Here is a 17,314-nt window from a genome sequence, read left to right on the forward strand (position 1 = left end):
CCCCCCCCAACCTCCTGTCCATGGCACATCTGGTGGTCAGCAGGCAGAATAGGGTGGCATCACGCCACCTGGAACACCCATGCAGCAGCCGGGCCCATACAGGCCTGGTCGCCCCAGAAGATACCCGCTAATGGGTACCCAGATTGCAAGGCGGGAATCACAGCAGGCCCCCTCCAGTCCTGATGTACCATCTGGGGATCCACCTAGACTTGGCATTAGGGCCAATAAGGCCAGAAGATTAGGTCTGGGCTGGTCAGGCAGGTGAGAGGGGTGGGGTGGGGGCATGGGCGGACTTTGGGGTTGGGAATGGGCTTGGCTCAGGGACCGCAGTTCAGCCAGCGCTCATCGCTCCGGTGTCCCCCCCCCCTCCCCCCCCCAACCCCCTCCCCCCGCCCTCCACACCTCCGCCACCCCAGGAACTGATGGGAATGTGTGATGAAATGGCCAGCTCGCATGCAGGACGGTGGGAAGTGCTACCATAGGCAGGGGTCAGACATTGTCAAATGATGTGGAGTACCAGAGTTCATAACAGAGCGTGTTGTCATCATCCTCCATCCCATGGACCAGACTTGCTGTTCGTGCCAACCCAGGGCCCACACCCTGTAGTGCGGCATGTTGCTATCTTGGAGGGGGTGGCAGGCGGGGGGTGGATAGTAGGCGGGGGAGGGATGGGGTGTCTGTGCCCCTGGCCAGCCTCGCCCTCTAGTTGGTGAACCTGAAGGCAGTCAGAGCATCCCGTGCGCGTTGGCCCTGGCACACACGTCGTGTGGTCTCCCGTGCCTGCCCGGACCACATGTCCTACCCACCTCTCCCCCCCCCCCCACCCCCCCCCCCCCCCCCCCCTACATCCTCCTCGTCGGAGTGGGCCTGGTGTTCATTCTCCTCCTCCAGCACTTCGCCCCTCTGCTGCTCGATGTTGTGGAGGACACAGCAGGCCTCCACCATGCGGGTGCATTTCAAAGCGTCCTAATGGAAGGCCCCTCCAGATTGATCCAGGCACCTAAACTGCATCTTCAGGAGACCGAAACACCGCTCATGGCCCTGGTCGCTGAATGGGCTTCCTTGTAACGGGCTCTGCATCGGTCTGTAGCCTTTGGATAGGTGTCATGACCGCAGCAGATAGCCCATGTCGTCCAGGAGCTAATCCCCCAGCTGGGGGTGCGCCTCAAAGAGACTAAGAATCGTTGAGTGTGCCAGGATGAAGGTGTCGTGTACACTGCCTGGGTATCAAGCGCAGACGTGCATAATACACATCTGATGGTCACACACCAGCTGCAGGTTCAACAAGTGGAACCCCTTCTGGTTGGTGTAGAGTGGTCTGTTTAACTGCAGGGCCTCGTATGGCGGCATCCATCCCATGGCGATGGCGACGAACCCTGCTGCCCGGGCATCCCAGTAGGCTCAGTCCACATTGAAATGGATGTATTGAGCCACCTGGGCATCTAGGGCCTCCAGGATAGCGTGGATGCACCTGTGCACTGAGCTCGGAGAGATCCTGGACGTCCACACTCGGTGCCTGGAAGGACCCCATGGCCTAAACGTTCAGGGCAATCGTCACCTTGACAGCCACCGGGAGCGGGTGTCCTCCCCCATACACCCATGGTGCCAGGTGCACCATAATCTGGCAGGTATGCACAGTCTCCCTGCTCAGCCGGAGTTTATAATGGCATGCCCGGTCCATCAGGTCATCGAATGGCAAGCGCTGCCGGCACACGCGAGGCCCCATGAAGCGCCTCCTTTGAACCACCTCCTGCTCCTTGGTCTGTTGGGAAGCCGGCTCTACATCCTCAGCGACTGCCTCCTGCTCCTTTGGGGCAGGCTCCGCAGATGTACACTCCATTGCTGCAGCTTCCTCCTCCTCGAGCAGCACCAGCTCATACAGCTACAGGGCATCCCCTAGGGCTCCGGTGATTAGGAGGAAGGCCACTATTGCAGGTTGAATTCCAATCTCCATTGTCTGCAGGGTCCTATGGGCTACACGTTGGCACTGTGGACTGTGACGCCTGAATGTTCCCGCCCACTCCACATCCCTGGCCCTGTCAGTGCCTGGCCCTGGCGCCTGTCCCTGCTGCCAGGGGTACCATTCGCTGGAGCTGTCCTTGACTGACAGCAGTACATTCCGCAGCCCGTGTCCAGCACCCCCCTGAGGGGTTACTGTAGGAGCTGCCCTTGGGTGGGCTGTGTGATGGCCCGCCAGTGGGTACCGGACAGATAGCGGAGGGGGGGGGGGTATAGCAGAGAGTGGATTTTGAGTGTGTGGTAGTCTGTGTAGAGGTATTACGGTACCTAGTAATGCTGGAACACCATTGGTAGATATTGTATGCTTCCCATTGGTCAAGCTGTATGGTAGCTCCGCCCTGCTAGGCGGGGTATAAGAGCCCGTGCCGCCCCAGCAGACTTTCTGTACCTGAGCTGCTGGGGGAAACATCTAGCTTATTAAAGCCTTCAGTTGGACTACAACCTCGCTTTAGTAGTCATTGATTGTGCATCAGTGTGGAGGGTGGGGGTTAGGCTGTGGGGTGGTGGCACCCAAACAACCGGTGTCACTCTACAGAACCAGGGGCCAAGGTCGGTGGTCAGTGGGGTACACAGCTAGATGGCTGCCTGTCCGTGCCTAGGCACCGCTCCAGTACCATGGGGTCACGCCGGCCCCACAGCCCTTCCCCCCCCTATCACCCCCCATTGGAACCTCGTCGTCGGGGATTTTCCACGGTGGAGGTGGAGAATCGCAGGGGCGCCAGAGAATATAGGGTCGGGCCCGCTAATGATATGTCAAGGGTATTTATTGTATGTGTGGAGAGAAACACATTGACGCCATGCTTTGGCGTGAAACCGGCGGCCACCGCGATTTTGGCGTCAAAACCGATTCTCCGCCCAATCGCGTTTCCTGATTGCAGAGAGAGCAGCATGTGTAAATTCCTGGAAAGCAAAGACCCCGGGCCTCATGGCCCAGTACTTCAAAGGTCTTCAGGGGGCTAGCACGGCATCAGAGTGCTGTGCTCTGCTCCGGTGCCGGAAGGCGGCCTTGCATGGCCAGCGAGGGTCCGTGCACGTGCTTGGTTGCAACATGTCGGCGCCGCGGAGCAACATGTTGGACACCTACAGCGGGCCCGCGTGGAAGGAGGTAGGCCCCGACCAGATCGCGGGCACCTGCCGATTGGAAGCCCCCGACCGTGGGCCTGGACTCCATGGAGGCCCCTCATCGGAGTCAGATCCTCCCGCCCCCCCCCACCAGGACGTCCACCATGGCCGCGGGTCTGAGCTCCCGTCGGGTGGTACCAGGTTGGAACTATGCCGCGAAACTCGGCAGGAGTTTGGCCGGTCGCCAGCGGAGAATCGCCACTGGAGCCTATTTCAGCGGCCCCCAACCGGCGCTGCGGCAACCGCGCGTGACTGGCAGGTCTGCGGAGAATCACGGAAGCGCGTCGCGCGGATTTCCAGCATGAACGGCTCTTCTCTGCCCCCACGCCGGGCGCGATTCCGCCGCGGAGGGTCGAAGAATCCTGCCCCACATCTCTAGGGTTTATATCCCCTCAAATCTTTGATCTGCAAGGCTTTCATTCACATCAATGAGAAATTGCTTGTACTGGAGATCTTTGTTCAAAGATGTGCAGGATAGGTTGATTGGCTAATGCTAAATTGCTCCTTAGTGACACTTAAGTTAGGTCAGGTTACAGAGATAGGGCAGAGGTGCGGGCCAAGGTAGAGTGCTCTTTTAGATGGTCAGTGCAGACTCTATGAGCTGAATGGCCCTCTTTTGCTCTGTAGGGATTCTATGACTTTATGACTAGGCTATGATTGACAGTTTCCACCCAGCCAGCTGTCTGGATTGTTTCATTTCATTTCCTTCACGCTTGAATGGATCTTAATTATCCTGCTGTGGTGGTTAGCACTGAGGCCCAGGGTTCAATCCCGGCCCTGGGTCACTGGCTGTGTGGAGTATGCACATTCACCCCATGTCTGTGTGGGTTTCATCCCACAACCCAAAGATGTGCAGGTTAGGTGGATTGGCCACGCCGAATTGCCCCTTAATTAGAAAAAGAAAAGAAAAGAATTGGGTACTCTAAATTTACAAAAAGAGTACATTGCTGGGAAATTAACCACAATGTTTAGAAACATCTAGGGCGAGATCCAACAGCCACGCTGCACCCAAAAAGCAGCCCGCTGTGGCACAGCATGGCGTTGAAAGCCAGGAGACCCCTCTCCCGGGATCTACCCGCCCCATCGTGTCTCGTGAGATCCAATGCAATCTCGCGAGACGTTGCAATGTAAATCCCACCTGCAATGGGCGGGATCACCTCTTGGCAAATCTCCATATTGGAGCAAGGCTGTAAGCCTCACTCTAATGTGTAGATTCCCGTGGTACCTGAGGCTTTGGGGCTCTCCTCAGAGACCTCGGGCGAACGCTGTTCAGCACAGGTCCCCACAAACAGGGGCCAGATGAAATGGCTCTCGTGGGGATCTCCCAGAGGATCGGAGGCCCCCAACTATGGCATAGTACCTTTCAGCAGGGTGGTGCCCTGGCACTGCCAAGGTGACAAGCTGGCATTTTCTTGTGCGAGCGTGATTGGGCCAGGGCTGCCTGGCATGGGTGTTAGGGGGGATGCGTTCGTGCTGGAGGGGAGGTCGGGATGTTTTCGGGGGACTTGGAGATCGCGTCGTCATTTAAATGGCGTCCCGATCTCTCGCTGCAACGGGGAATTCCAGCGAGCCATGCTCCCTACTGTGCGGAACGGGACGATGTATGGCGTTGGCTGCACATTCCCTGTTCAGACCCCTTATTCAATGTCAGTCATGTGTTTCTCGGCACTTCGAACTCCAGGAAACACATGGCTAAAGGCGCTCACTCGGGGACTTTGTTCCATTTTGGGAGAATCGTGCCCCTAGTTATGATTGACAGTACTTGACCATATCCAAAGCAGTTAAGTTCCCTCAATTCTTTTTTTTCCTCTGCAGAAAGCATGGAATTCCTTGCAATCCCCTCCATGCATTGCAAGGGATAGTGAATCGTCTCTGGGCGATACTCTAGCACGAGCGCAAATCAGAGGCAGTTGATCTGCAGCGGGAGAACATAGGGCAGAATTATCTGTTCGGCAACGCCCAAATCGGTGGCGGCGCCGCTTTGGCGATGCAGCGCCCCCTCCAAAGCGGCGTACCCTGCGACTACACCGCGCACCATTTTGACGGCCTCACCACACCCCGATGCTCAGTCCACGACCGGCCAAGTTCCCAACGGCATCAGTCGCGTGTGGTATCATCTGTCGGGACCTTGGCATGGAGGCTGTGCCCTCAGTCCAGCGCCACCACAGTCGGGGGAGGGCCGATCCGCGGGCAGGGGGGACTTTGTCAGGGGCTGGGACATTGTTGTTGGGGGGGGGGGGGGTCACTATTTCGCAGGATGCGTCTGCGAGCAGCTGGCGCCATGTTGCACGGCCGCTGCATGGGCGGCCAAGGATCCTCCGTGCAATTCTCCGGGCCATATCAGCAGCTGGAGCGGGGTGTTCTATGCTGCTTTGCTGCTAGCCCCCAGCCAAACGGAGGATCAGTGACCGTTTTACACCGTTTTGTTTTGTTGTAAAATGCCACCGTCCCGCGCCTGCATGGGGACAGAGCCTCAAAATCGGGAATCCAGCCCATAGTCTCCAAATGGAGAATCCAGACCATGATTTTAAAATATCAAATATCAAAAACATAATTAAATAACATTATGGGTAAATTTTAATGAAGGATAATAATTTTGGAAAATGGAATACTTTAAAAGAATAATGTTGTGTACAATTATAAATTATAAATGGCTGGTCATTACTATTTCAAAGACTTTATTAAAGATATAAACCCTTCACTTACTCCACCACTAACAGGTCCAAATGAGTGTCCAGCACTATCCGGTTCTTCAAAATACAAGGTGTAAAAGTTTGGCCTGATTTGACAAAATCAAACATTTAGTACAGCAACGGAATGATATTCAGAAAACTTGAATTTAAATGGTCGTTTTGGTAAAACTGGTTGATCTCTACTGGTATTGACCACAGGAACAAAAATTGTGTTTCTTTCTTCCCACGACTATTCTGTGGATTGTCTCCTCTCTAATTCTTTCTGTCCTCTATCTCTGTTTGTGTGGGACTCTCTTGTTCTCTGTACAACACTTTCCTCTCATTGTCATCTGCCCCTTTCTTCTACATGTCTCCCATTTTTCCTAGATTTCTCTCACACATTTATTTCTTTCCACAGTCCTTTCTGTATGCCTCTCATATATTTCCTCACTTTGTCTCTATGTTTCTCCCATTCACTCTTTATCTATTTCTTTCTTCCTGTTTGTCAGTCCTATTCTACTTTTCCTTTCATCTCCTCCATGATGCTAAGCAAAATGTGGGGCAGAAATGAACTGGTTCCTTGATGATGCAGATGTAAATAGCGGGTTAGGATCTGAGGACTCTGGGTCTATACTCATTGGAGTTTAGAAGGATGAGGGGGGATCTTATTGAAACTTACAGGATACTGCGAGGCCTGGACAGAGTGGATGTGGAGAGCATGGTTCCACTTGTAGGAAAAACTAGAACCAGAGGACACCATCTCAGACTAAAGGGATGATCCTTTAAAACAGAGATGAGGAGGAATTTCTTCAGCCAGAGGGTAGTGAATCTTTGGAACTTTTTGCCGCAGAAGGCTGTGGAGGCCAAATCACTGAGTGTCTTTAAGACAGAGATAGATAGGTTCGTGATTAATAAGGTGATCAGGGGTTATAGAACATAGAACATTACAGCGCAGTACAGGCCCTTCGGCCCTCGATGTTGCGCCGACCTGTGAAACCACTCTAAAGCCCATCTACACTATTCCCTTATCGTCCATATGTCTATGCAATGACCATTTGAATGCCCTTAGTGTTGGCGAGTCCACTACTGTTGCAGACAGAGCATTCCACACCCTTACTACTCTCTGAGTAAAGAACCTACCTCTGACATCTGTCCTATATCTATCTCCTCTCAATTTAAAGCTATGTCCCCTCATGCTAGACATCACTGTCCACCCTATCCAATCCTCTGATCATCTTGTTTGCCTCAATTAAGTCACCTCTTAACCTTCTTCTCTCTAACGAAAACAGCCTCAAGTCCCTCAGCCTTTCCTTATGGGATGAGAAAAATATCAGCCATGATTGAATGGCAGAGCAGACCCGAAGGGCCGAGTGGCCTAATTCTGCTCCTATGTCTTATGGTCTTATGGAGTTGGATCCTGGAAAGGTATGCAAAGCCTGGAACCTTAGACCAAGAAAGATTGGGAAAGCTAGTGTCTGAGGTTGGAAGATAAGAGGGGAGTTGGAATGTAGCACGGCTGGGGGGGAAAGTTGTCACGGTCGAAAAGACAAGGGTTAGGAAACACTGCAAAAACCATGAGGTGGGATACAAAGGTCAACAGCAAGGCACTGAAGCAGAGGAATACTTTTGGAGGACAAGCAATGAACCTTATTGACTGGAGAATATGGATGTAGATGCCAAGCAATAGAGCACAGAAAATGGTTCAAAGAGTGTGAAGTACACATGTCTGTTCAATGAAACGGTTCATAATTGGCAGGCATGAGATGGACAGACACATTTTTTAAAAATATGCATACAGACTGATTGCTAATGAGTAATTATAAGACTAACGATAACCAAACATGATTACCTCTCTGAATCAGGCAAGCTTAGCCACTGCAGGATAGTGAATACTCTTTCTTCAAATGTGATCGACCTGAAATACATAAACAGTTGCAAGAAAAAGTGAGAGGCAGCAAAGAGACTAAAGATGAATATTTGGTTATATTGTCAATGTTTTGATGCATTGAGCACTATTGTCAGCTAACTCCTTTCAAGCTTTCATAAAGGCTGTATGAAAAATGCGACAAACTTCTTTAAATTTGCAGCCCTGATATGGCAATGTAATTCAATTCAAAACACATTATTGCATCATGAACCTATTTCACTCTTCACATGTCCTGTCATTTTATCAACTCATTTACAGTCATTATGTTTATTTTGATCAAAAGTCTGATATTAGTTCATTTTTAAATGAAATTCCATGGCCCACAATTCTAATCAATGCACAGTGGCACAGTGGTTAGCACTGCTGCCTCACAGCGCCAGAGACCCGGGTTCAATTCCCACCTAGGGTCACTGTCTGTGTAGAGTTTGCACATTCTCCCTGTGTCTGTGTGGGTTTCCTCTGGGTGATCGGGTTTCCTCCCACAGTCCAATGATGTGCAGGTTAGGGAGATTGGCCATGATAAATTGCCCCCTCGCGTCACAATGATGTGCAGGTTACGTGGGGTTACAGGGATAGGACAGGAGTCCTAGGTAGGTTGCTTTTTTGGAGGGTCAGTGCAGACTCGATGGGCCGAATGCACTGCAGGGATTCAGGTTACTTAGAGTAACTTTGTTAAAGTAACAGACAAAATAATTTCACACAAATATGTCCGTTTCTGACATATCAGAGCACAATTTTGACTGCAATGTCATTTTGAGGTTTATTAGTGAATTGAATTTACTGGAGTTTGTTTACCAGAACAACTAGAAATCTTCCAACTATCTAAAAAAAATCACTTTTCAAACGTGCTCTATATATATATATCAATTCAAACAGGCGAAGTAGTGTAGCGACTGGGAGATTTTCACAGTAACTTCATTGCGGTGTTAATGTAAGCCGACTTGTGACAATAATAAGATTAATATTGTTATTATTTCTATGTACATATCGTGAGTATGTGAAAGTAGGGGCTTCCGGTAGTGGCCTTGGAGTGAAGGGTCGCACATTTGGTGGCTCCTGCTCAAGGTGGAATTTTCTGGTCCTTCCTCACCCAATTTGAGGAATGTTTGGCTGGCGAATGATGCATAAGCACTGAAGGATTGCAATACTCCTCTTGTGGGGCCGGTTTATGGCTTGCCAGATGAGGAGTGTAACAAACAAGCGGCATCAGCATGACTGCAAGAAGAGTCGAAGTGCGGCACAGAAAAGGATGGCGGAAGGCGCTGGGGCATTGTTGCCCACCCAGGGTCTACTGAGCAGCTCGTGAACCTTTTGAACAACAAGTTCCAACAGCAGAGGAAGGAGGCCTCATGGAACCTGGTTGAGGTGGTAGAGCTGCTTAGGGCATTGTGGTGAATGTATTTTGATGCACGATCAATTAAACTCAAAGACGAGGTTGTAACATAACTGAAGGCTTTAATCAACTAGAACTGTTCCCCAGCAGCTTCGGTACAGAAAGTGAGGGCTGCTGGGACGGCACCGGTTCTTATACACCGCCCGTCAAGGCGGAGCTACGTACCAACAGCCAATGGTAAACTCCTAGGTTTAACCAATGGTCTTCAGCCTCTTGTGAACTGTAATACCTGATAATACCACATTCACCCCAGCGGGGGTGGTGGCCAGTGGTTACAATTGCATCTACATGGTATGATCAGATATGGAGGTACCATGATACCTCTTTACAGAGTTGTTGAGAATATTTTACAAGCATGGAAGATATATACATTCAGTGTACGTTTACGGTTATAGTTACAGTGAAACAATCAGTCAGTCGGGTGGCCAGGTCGTCCTCCTCGATCGTCTGGGCTATGGTGGTGATTCTGGTGGGGTTCCGGCCGTCTGCGACTCCAGGAGCGTGGCGTCGGTCCCCATGGCAGCTTCGTCACCCTTAGACGGCACTGGTGGGGCCAACGGTTGGGCCGAGAGGGGGGCGCCTGTAGGGGGCGTCGATGGGTGGGATGGCCTAGGTAGGAGTGGTGGGAGAACTGACCCTCCAGTGAGGTGCTGGGGGGAGCGGGGGGGGGGGGGGGGTAATGGTTCATGTTGGGTTCCGGCAGGCGCCAGGTCCCAGGGGGAGATTGTATCCTGCCGGCCGTCAGGGAACGCCACGTAGGCGTACTGGGGGTTAGCGTGTAGCAGGTGGACCCTCTCGACCAACGGGTCCGACTTGTGCGCCCGCACGTGCTTCCGAAGCAGGATGGGTCCGGGTGTCGCTAGCCAGGTTGGGAGCAAGGTCCCGGAGGAGGACTTCCTGGGGAAGACAAGGAGACGTTCATGAGGTGTCTGATTGGTAGTTGTACAGAGCAGCGACCGGATGGCGTGGAGGGCCTCCGGGAGGACTTCCTGCCAGCGGGAGACGGGGAGATTCCTGGACCGAAGGGCCAGTAGAACGGTCTTCCAGACTGTCCCGTTCTCCCTCTCTACCTGCCCATTTCCTCGGGGGTTGTAACTCGTCGTCCTGCTTGAGGCGATGCCCTTGCTGAGCAGGAATTGACGGAGTTCGTCGCTCATAAAGGAGGACCCCCTATCACTGTGTATGTACACGGGGAACCCGAACAGTGTAAAGATACCCTGGAGAGCCTTGATGACGGTGTTTGAGGACATGTCGGGGCAGGGGATGGCGAATGGGAGCCGGGAGTACTCGTCAATCATGTTCAAGAAATACGTGTTGCGGTCGGTGGAGGGGAGGGGGCCTTTGAAGTCCATGCTGAGGCGTTCAAAGGGACGGGAAGTCTTTATCAGGTGTGCCCTCTCTGGCCGGTAGAAGTGCGGTTTGCGCTCCGTGCAGATTTGGCAGACCCTGGTGACTGTCCTGACCTCCTCGATGGAGTAGGGCAGGTTGCAGGTCTTAATGAAGTGGAAAAAACGAGTGACCCCCGGGTGGCAGAGGTCCTCGTGGAGGGCTCGGAGGCGGTCCATTTGTGCGGTGGCACACGTGCCGCGGGACAGGGCATCGGAAGGCTCGCTTAGCTTTCCAGGACGGTACAAGATCTCGTAGTTGTAGGTGGAGAGTTCTATCCTCCACCGTAAGATCTTGTCGTTCTTTATCTTGCCCCGCTGTGCATTATCAAACAGGGATGCCACCTACCGTTGGTCAGCGAGGAGAGTGAATCTCCTGCCAGACAGGTAATGCCGCCAATGTCGCACAGCTTCTACTATGGCTTGGGCCTCTTTTTCGACCGAGGAATAGCGAATTTCTGAAGATTGGAGGGTACGGGAGACGAAGGCCACGGGTCTGCCCGCTTGGTTGAGGGTGGCGGCCAGAGCTACGTTGGACGCATCGCTCTCGACCTGGAAGGGGAGGGACTCGTCGATGGTGCGCATCGTGGCCTTTGCTATGTCTGCTTTGATGTGGCAGAAGGCCTGGCGGGCCTCCGTCGACAGGGGGAAGGTTGTGGACTGGATTAGGGGACGGGCTTTGTCTGCGTAGTTGGGGACCCACTGTGCATAATAGCTGAAGAACCCGAGGCAGCGCTTCAGGGCCTTGGGGCAGTGAGGTAGGGGGAACTCCATAAGGGGGCGCCTGCGTTCAGGGTCGGGGCCTATAACTCCATTTCGCACTAAGTAGCCGAGGATGGCTAGGCGGTCAGTGCTAAATACGCATTTATCCTTATTATACGTTAAGTTAAGGATTTTCGCGGTCTGGAGAAATTTCCGGAGGTTGGTGTTGTGGTCCTGCTGGTCATGGCTGCAGATGGTGACGTTATCCAGTTACGGGAACGTTGCGCGTAAGCCGTATCGGTCAACCATTCGGTCCATCTCGCGTTGGAAGACCGAAACCCCATTAGTGACACCAAAGGGAACGCTTAAAAATTGGTAGAGCTGCCCATCTGCTTCGAAGGCAGTGTACTTGCGGTCACTAATGCGGAGGGGTAGCTGATGGTAAGCGGACTTGAGATCCACCGTGGAGAAGACCTTGTATTGCGCGATCCTGTTCACCAGGTCAGATATGCGGGGGAGAGGGTACGCGTCCAGCTGCGTAAACCTGTTGATGGTCTGACTGTCATCAATGACCATCCTATGTTTCTCCCCGGTCTTTACCACCACTACTTGAGCTCTCCAGGGACTGTCGCTCGCTTCGATGACCCCTTCCCTCAGTAGCCTTTGGACCTCTGACCTGATGAAGGTCCGGTCCTGGGCACTGTACCGTCTGCTCCTGGTGGCGACGGGTTTGCAATCCAGGGTGAGGTTCGCAATCAGGGAAGGCGGGTCGGCCTTAAGGGTCGCGAGGCCGCAGACAGTAAGTGGGGGTATAGGGCCGCCGAATTTAAAGGTCAGGATTTGCAAGTTACATTGGAAGTCCAACCCCAGGAGTGTAGCCGCGCAGAGGTGCGGCAGGACATATAGGCGGAAATTGTTGAATTTCCTGCCTTGGACAGTGAGGTCTGCTAGGCAGAACCCCTTTATCTCCACTGAGCGTGACCCGGAGGCCAGGGAGATTCTTTGGTTTACAGGGTGGGTAACAAGTGAACAGCGCCTTACCGTGTCGGGGTGTATAAAGCTCTCCGTGCTCCCAGAGTCGATCAGGCAAGACGTCTCGTGGCCGTTGATGAATACTGTTGTCGTTGCAGTCGCGAGTGTCCGAGGCCGATGTTGGTCCAGCGTCACCGAGGCCAGATGGAGCAGTTGCGGGTTGTGATCGGGCAGCTTGTAGTCGGCCGTGCTGGGGACCTGGTGCCCCATCCAAGATGGCGTCTCCCATGGATCGCACATGGTGGTCGGGGATGGACAAAATGGCGGCGGGGATGGACAAAATGGCGGCGCCCATCCGTCCAGTGTGGTGTTCGAGGGGCAAGATGGCCGTGCCCGTGGGTCGGACGTGGCCCTTAGATAGGGGAGTGGCGGTGAGTGCTGGCCGCCAGTAGCCCGAGGGGAAGCTTGCCGCGGCGGTCCGGAGTTGCTGGAGACCGCAGCCACAGCTCGTGCTTGGCAGCCCCCCACAAAATGGACCTTCTTGCCGCACCCTTTGCAGGTGGAGGTGCGGGTCGGGCAGCGCGTGCGGGGATGCTTCGCCTGCCCGCAGAAGAAACAGCGGGGCTCGACAGAGTTAGCAGGCCGTCTTACAGTGCAGGCCTGCGGGGACACGGGGTAGGTCAGTGGGGCTGCCGCTGCGGGATGCCACGCAGCCCAGGGGGCCGCCACGCGGTCGGGCGCATAGGACTGCACGTTTCTGGAGGCAACATCCATTGACCCTGCCAGGGCCCGTGCCTCTCTCAGTCCCAGGGTGTCCTTTTCTAAGAGTCTTTGGCAGATCTCTGAGGAGCTCATACCTGCTACGAAGGCATCCCGGATTAGACGTTCCGTGTGCTCGCTGCCCGAAACGTGCGGACAGCCACAGTTTCTGCCCAGCACTAGTAGCGCACGGTAGAAGTCCTCCAGCGATTCCCCGGGGCTTTGCCGTCTAGGTGCGAGCAGGTGACGTGCGTAGATCTGGTTTACAGGGCAGATATAATGTCCTTTTAACAGTTCGATCGCAGCATCGTAGTCCTCCGCCTCCTCGATGTGGGTGAAGATTCCAGGGCTTACTCTCGAGTGCAGAAGATGCAGTTTCTGTTCTCCTGAGGGGGTGCCTTCGGCCGTCTCGAGGTAGCCTTTAAAACACGCCAGCCAGTGCTTAAATATCGCCGCCGAGTTCTCCGCGTGGAGGCTGAGTTGTAGACACTCCGGCTTGATTCGGAGATCCATTCTTTCAGCTTAAGACTAGTCGATTAAATTGATGCACAATCAATTAAACTCAAAGACGAGGTTGTAACATAACTGAAGGCTTTAATCAACTAGAACTGTTCCCCAGCAGCTTTGGTACAGAAAGTGAGGGCTGCTGGGACGGCGCTGGTTCTTATACCCCGCCCGTCAAGGCGGAGCTACGTACCAACAGCCAATGGTAAACTCCTAGGTTTAACCAATGGTCTTCAGCCTCTTGTGTACTGTAATACCTGATAATACCACATATTTCACCTAATGCATGAGCTGTCTGTACTGTCTGTATAATGATGTGACCCATGACCTGGAAATGATGATACGGGCTACTTCCAGGTACTATACTGGATCCCCGGTGGGCTCTGCCTCTGGCTCCGCCCTCACCGGGGCCATATATAGTCCAGCTACCTGTGGGTGGCACTCATTTGTACAGCCGACTCTGGCAGGCGAGTTCATGGATATTAAAGCCTAATGTTCACTCGTTCTCACGGTCTCACAGTGAATTGATGGTATAACAGGCATATATCGAGAGAGTGGAGTAGAAGCTGGGGGCGTAGGCCCCGGCATTCCAGAAGGTGAAGGAGTCGATGGGGGAGCATGGGGACCGGCTGGCCTCACTGGAGAGTATGCTGGAGAAGTGATGGAGGGGGGGGGGGGTCTGTGACCATCCACACAGGGTGCTGAAGAGGAGGCTGAAGGCTGGGGAGCCACTGAGGGCAATGGTGGTGAGGCTGCATCATTTTCTCAACAACGAGAAAATCATGAGATGGGCGAGGCAGACGAAGAAGTGCACCTGGGAGGGAGCGAGCTGAGAATACACCAGGGCCTGGGTGTGGAGTTGGTCAAGCGGCGGGCTGGCTACAACTGGATCAAGGTTGCCACGTACAAGCAGCGGGTGAGGTTTAGGGTCCTGTATCCTGCTCATCTGTCGGTCACGCATCAGAATCAGGAGTTTTATTTTGATACACTACAGGAGGTGAGGGGGTTTATGAGAGACCATGGAGTGAGAGGAATGTGGGGACATTGAATTGTGGAGATGTTCGATATGGAGAATGTGGGCTCACAGAATGGTAGGACTGGAGAATTTAATGAGATTGGGATCGGAGAGGGTGAGTGTGCTTTCTTTTATGTTCGAGTCTGGGGTGTGGAGGATGAAGAGCAGATTAGGGGAATGGGGTAGATGGAGGCCCTGGGCAGGTTCTACCATGCTAGTTAGCTAGTTAATGGGAGTGAAGTAGGGGGTCGATAGGAGGAGGGAGCAGGGGAGAGGGGGATGGGTTGCTTTTTTATTTAGGTATGGGGGAGGGGTGGGGAGGGGCAGGGAGGAATGCTGACTTGGGAAATGCTCGTTTGCCACAGTTGGTCAAGGAGGGGTTGGAGAGGGCCTGGAGGGGTGCAGGGCATAGACCGGGGAGAGCTGGGTAAAGAAAGGATCTGGCTGACCGGCAAAGGAAGAATGTGCAGGGGCTGAACAGGCTGTTTAACAGTCACATATATTCGCACACTTAAAGATTTTGAAGGAGGACATTGTGTTTCTTCAGGAGATGCACCTGAAGCTGGGGAATCAGACGAGGCTGAGGAAGGGGTGGGTGGGACAGGTGTTTCACTTGGGGTTGGATATGAAGGCGAGGGGGACAGCAGTGCTGGTCAACAAGAGGGTGGCCTTTGAGGTCGGCAGAATTGTATCCAACCCTGGGGGCAGGTATGTGATTGTTAGCGGGAATTTGGAAAGGAAGCCTGAATGTTTATGCCACAATCTGGGATGACGTGGATTTTGTGAGGTGGGTTTTCGGGAAGATTCAGGTCTTGGACACACATCGGCTGATTATGGGGTGAGTTTTCAATATGGTTCTGGAACCTCGGTTGGACCGGCCGTGCCCTCGGTCCCTGAAGGTTTCGGCGAGGGAGTTAATGGGGTTCATGGAATGTATGAGAGGTGCTGTCCCGTGGCAGTTTAGGAGGCCGAGGGCAAAGGAGTTTTCAAACTTTTCCCGTGTGCACCACCGGGTGTACTCCTGGATAGATGATTTTGTTCTGAATAAGATACTGTTGGAGGGGTGGATGGTTCGGAGTATTCAGCGATCATGGCTTCTGACCACGCGCCGCACTGGATGGCTCTGCCGGTGATGCAGGGGGAGGCTCAGCTCCCGCAGTGGAGACTGCATGTGGGATTGCTGGCAGACAAGGGGGTATGTGAGAGGGTGAGGGTGCCATTAGAAATTATGTGGAACTGAATAATACTGGGGAGATCACGGCCTCCACGCTGTGGGAGGCATTGAAGGCTGTAGTAAGGGAGGAATGTATTTCCATTCCGATTCATGGGGGAGAGAGGAGAATGGGAGGTGAGGCTGTTAGTTGACGACATCCTGAGGGTGCGCTGGAGGGATCGATTGCCACCGGAGGGTGCATTGCTAAAGGAGAAACAGAAGCTCCATATGGAGTTTGGGCTAGTATCTGCAGGAAAGGTGGAAGGGCAACTGCGGAGGGCCAGAGGGGTGGTTTATGAGTGCAGAAAAAGCAAGCAGGATGTTCATGCACCAGTTGAAGAAGCAGGTGGCGGCGAGAGAAATTGGAAGGGTGAGGGATGAGAGAAAACTGGTGTTGGAGCCAGAGGGGGTGATCGGGATCTTTGAGGCCTATCAGAGGCTGTATGGAGGATATGAGGCGGTTCTTGGACGGGCTGGAGTTCCCAAGAGTGGAGGAGGAGAAGGTGCAGGGATTGGGGGCCCCAGTTGGGATGTGGGAGGTGATGCACTATGTGGGTTCGATGCAGGCAGTGAAGGCATTCGGTCCAGATGGGTTTCCAGCCGAGTTTTATAAGACGTTTGGGTCGGAGCTGAGCTTCTGCTGGTTGGGCTGGCAAGGGGGACTTCTCCCCAAGTTGTCACAGGCATCCATATCACTGGTGTTAAAGAAGGACAAAGACTGGGAGCAGTGTGGGTCGTACCGTCCAATTTCACTATTAAATGTGGATGCGGATAAGGGAGAGACTTTTGCTGAGGGACAGAGAGGAGGTCGGGGGCGGAGGCTGCCTGGGGGCGGGCCGGTGGAAGCGTGGGGCTGGCGACTGGCCCAAAAGAGGGATGGCTGATTGGCGAAGGGGGGGGGGGGGGTGATGAGCCCCCCAACTAGACTGATCACCTGGAATGTAAGAGGGCTCAATGAGCCGGCCAAGAGGGCACGTATTTTTGTGCACTTGAGAGGACTGAAGGCGGACGTGGTAATGCTGCAGGAGATGCACCTTAGAGAAGCTGACCAGATTAGATTAAGGAAAGGTTGGGTCAGACAGGTTTTTCACTCGGGACTGGACCCGAAGACTAGAGGGGTAGCGATCCTGGTCAACAAGCGAGTGGTGTTTGAGGTGGGAAGAATAGTTTCGGATGTGGGAGGTCGGTACATTATGGTCAGTGGGAAATTGGGGGGGGGGGGGGGGTGCAGGTGGTACAGAGGATGTTGGGGAAGATACCGGACCTGGATTCGTATAAGCTGGTCATGGGAGGGAACTTCAACACAGTTATTGACCCTGGGCTAGACCGGTCAAGCTCAAAAATGGGCAGGGTGCCAGCAATGGCTAAGGAACTAAAAAGGTTCACGGAGCAGATGGGAGGGGTGGACCCATGGAGATTTGGGCAGCCAGGAGTGAAGGAGTTCTCCTTCTACTCACACGTGCATAAAGTGTATTCCTGGATTGATTTCTTTATTCTGAGCAGGGCTCTACTGACGGGGGTGGTGGACACGGGGTACTCGGCGATCACAATCTCAGACCATGCCCCGCATTGGGTTGACCTGCAGGTTAGTAAAGACCGTAACCAGTGCCCGCAATGGAGGTTAGATGTGG

General features: G+C 53.5%; 1 protein-coding gene across 1 annotated transcript in view; it reads right to left on the reverse strand.

Moving 5' to 3' along the window:
* LOC140410712 (ectonucleotide pyrophosphatase/phosphodiesterase family member 3-like) overlaps positions 1–17,314 on the reverse strand; it is a 249,137-nt gene that overhangs the window by 109,339 nt on the left and 122,484 nt on the right. Inside the window, exons 10-11 of the mRNA XM_072499153.1 lie at positions 7,663–7,728; positions 5,848–5,920 (exon numbers count right to left, since the gene is read on the reverse strand). Coding sequence (XP_072355254.1) covers positions 5,848–5,920; positions 7,663–7,728 — 139 coding nt within the window. The remainder of the gene's footprint in view (positions 1–5,847; positions 5,921–7,662; positions 7,729–17,314) is intronic.

This window comes from Scyliorhinus torazame, chromosome 4, assembly GCF_047496885.1.
Source record: "Scyliorhinus torazame isolate Kashiwa2021f chromosome 4, sScyTor2.1, whole genome shotgun sequence".
In the NCBI taxonomy this organism is placed as follows: domain Eukaryota; kingdom Metazoa; phylum Chordata; class Chondrichthyes; order Carcharhiniformes; family Scyliorhinidae; genus Scyliorhinus; species Scyliorhinus torazame.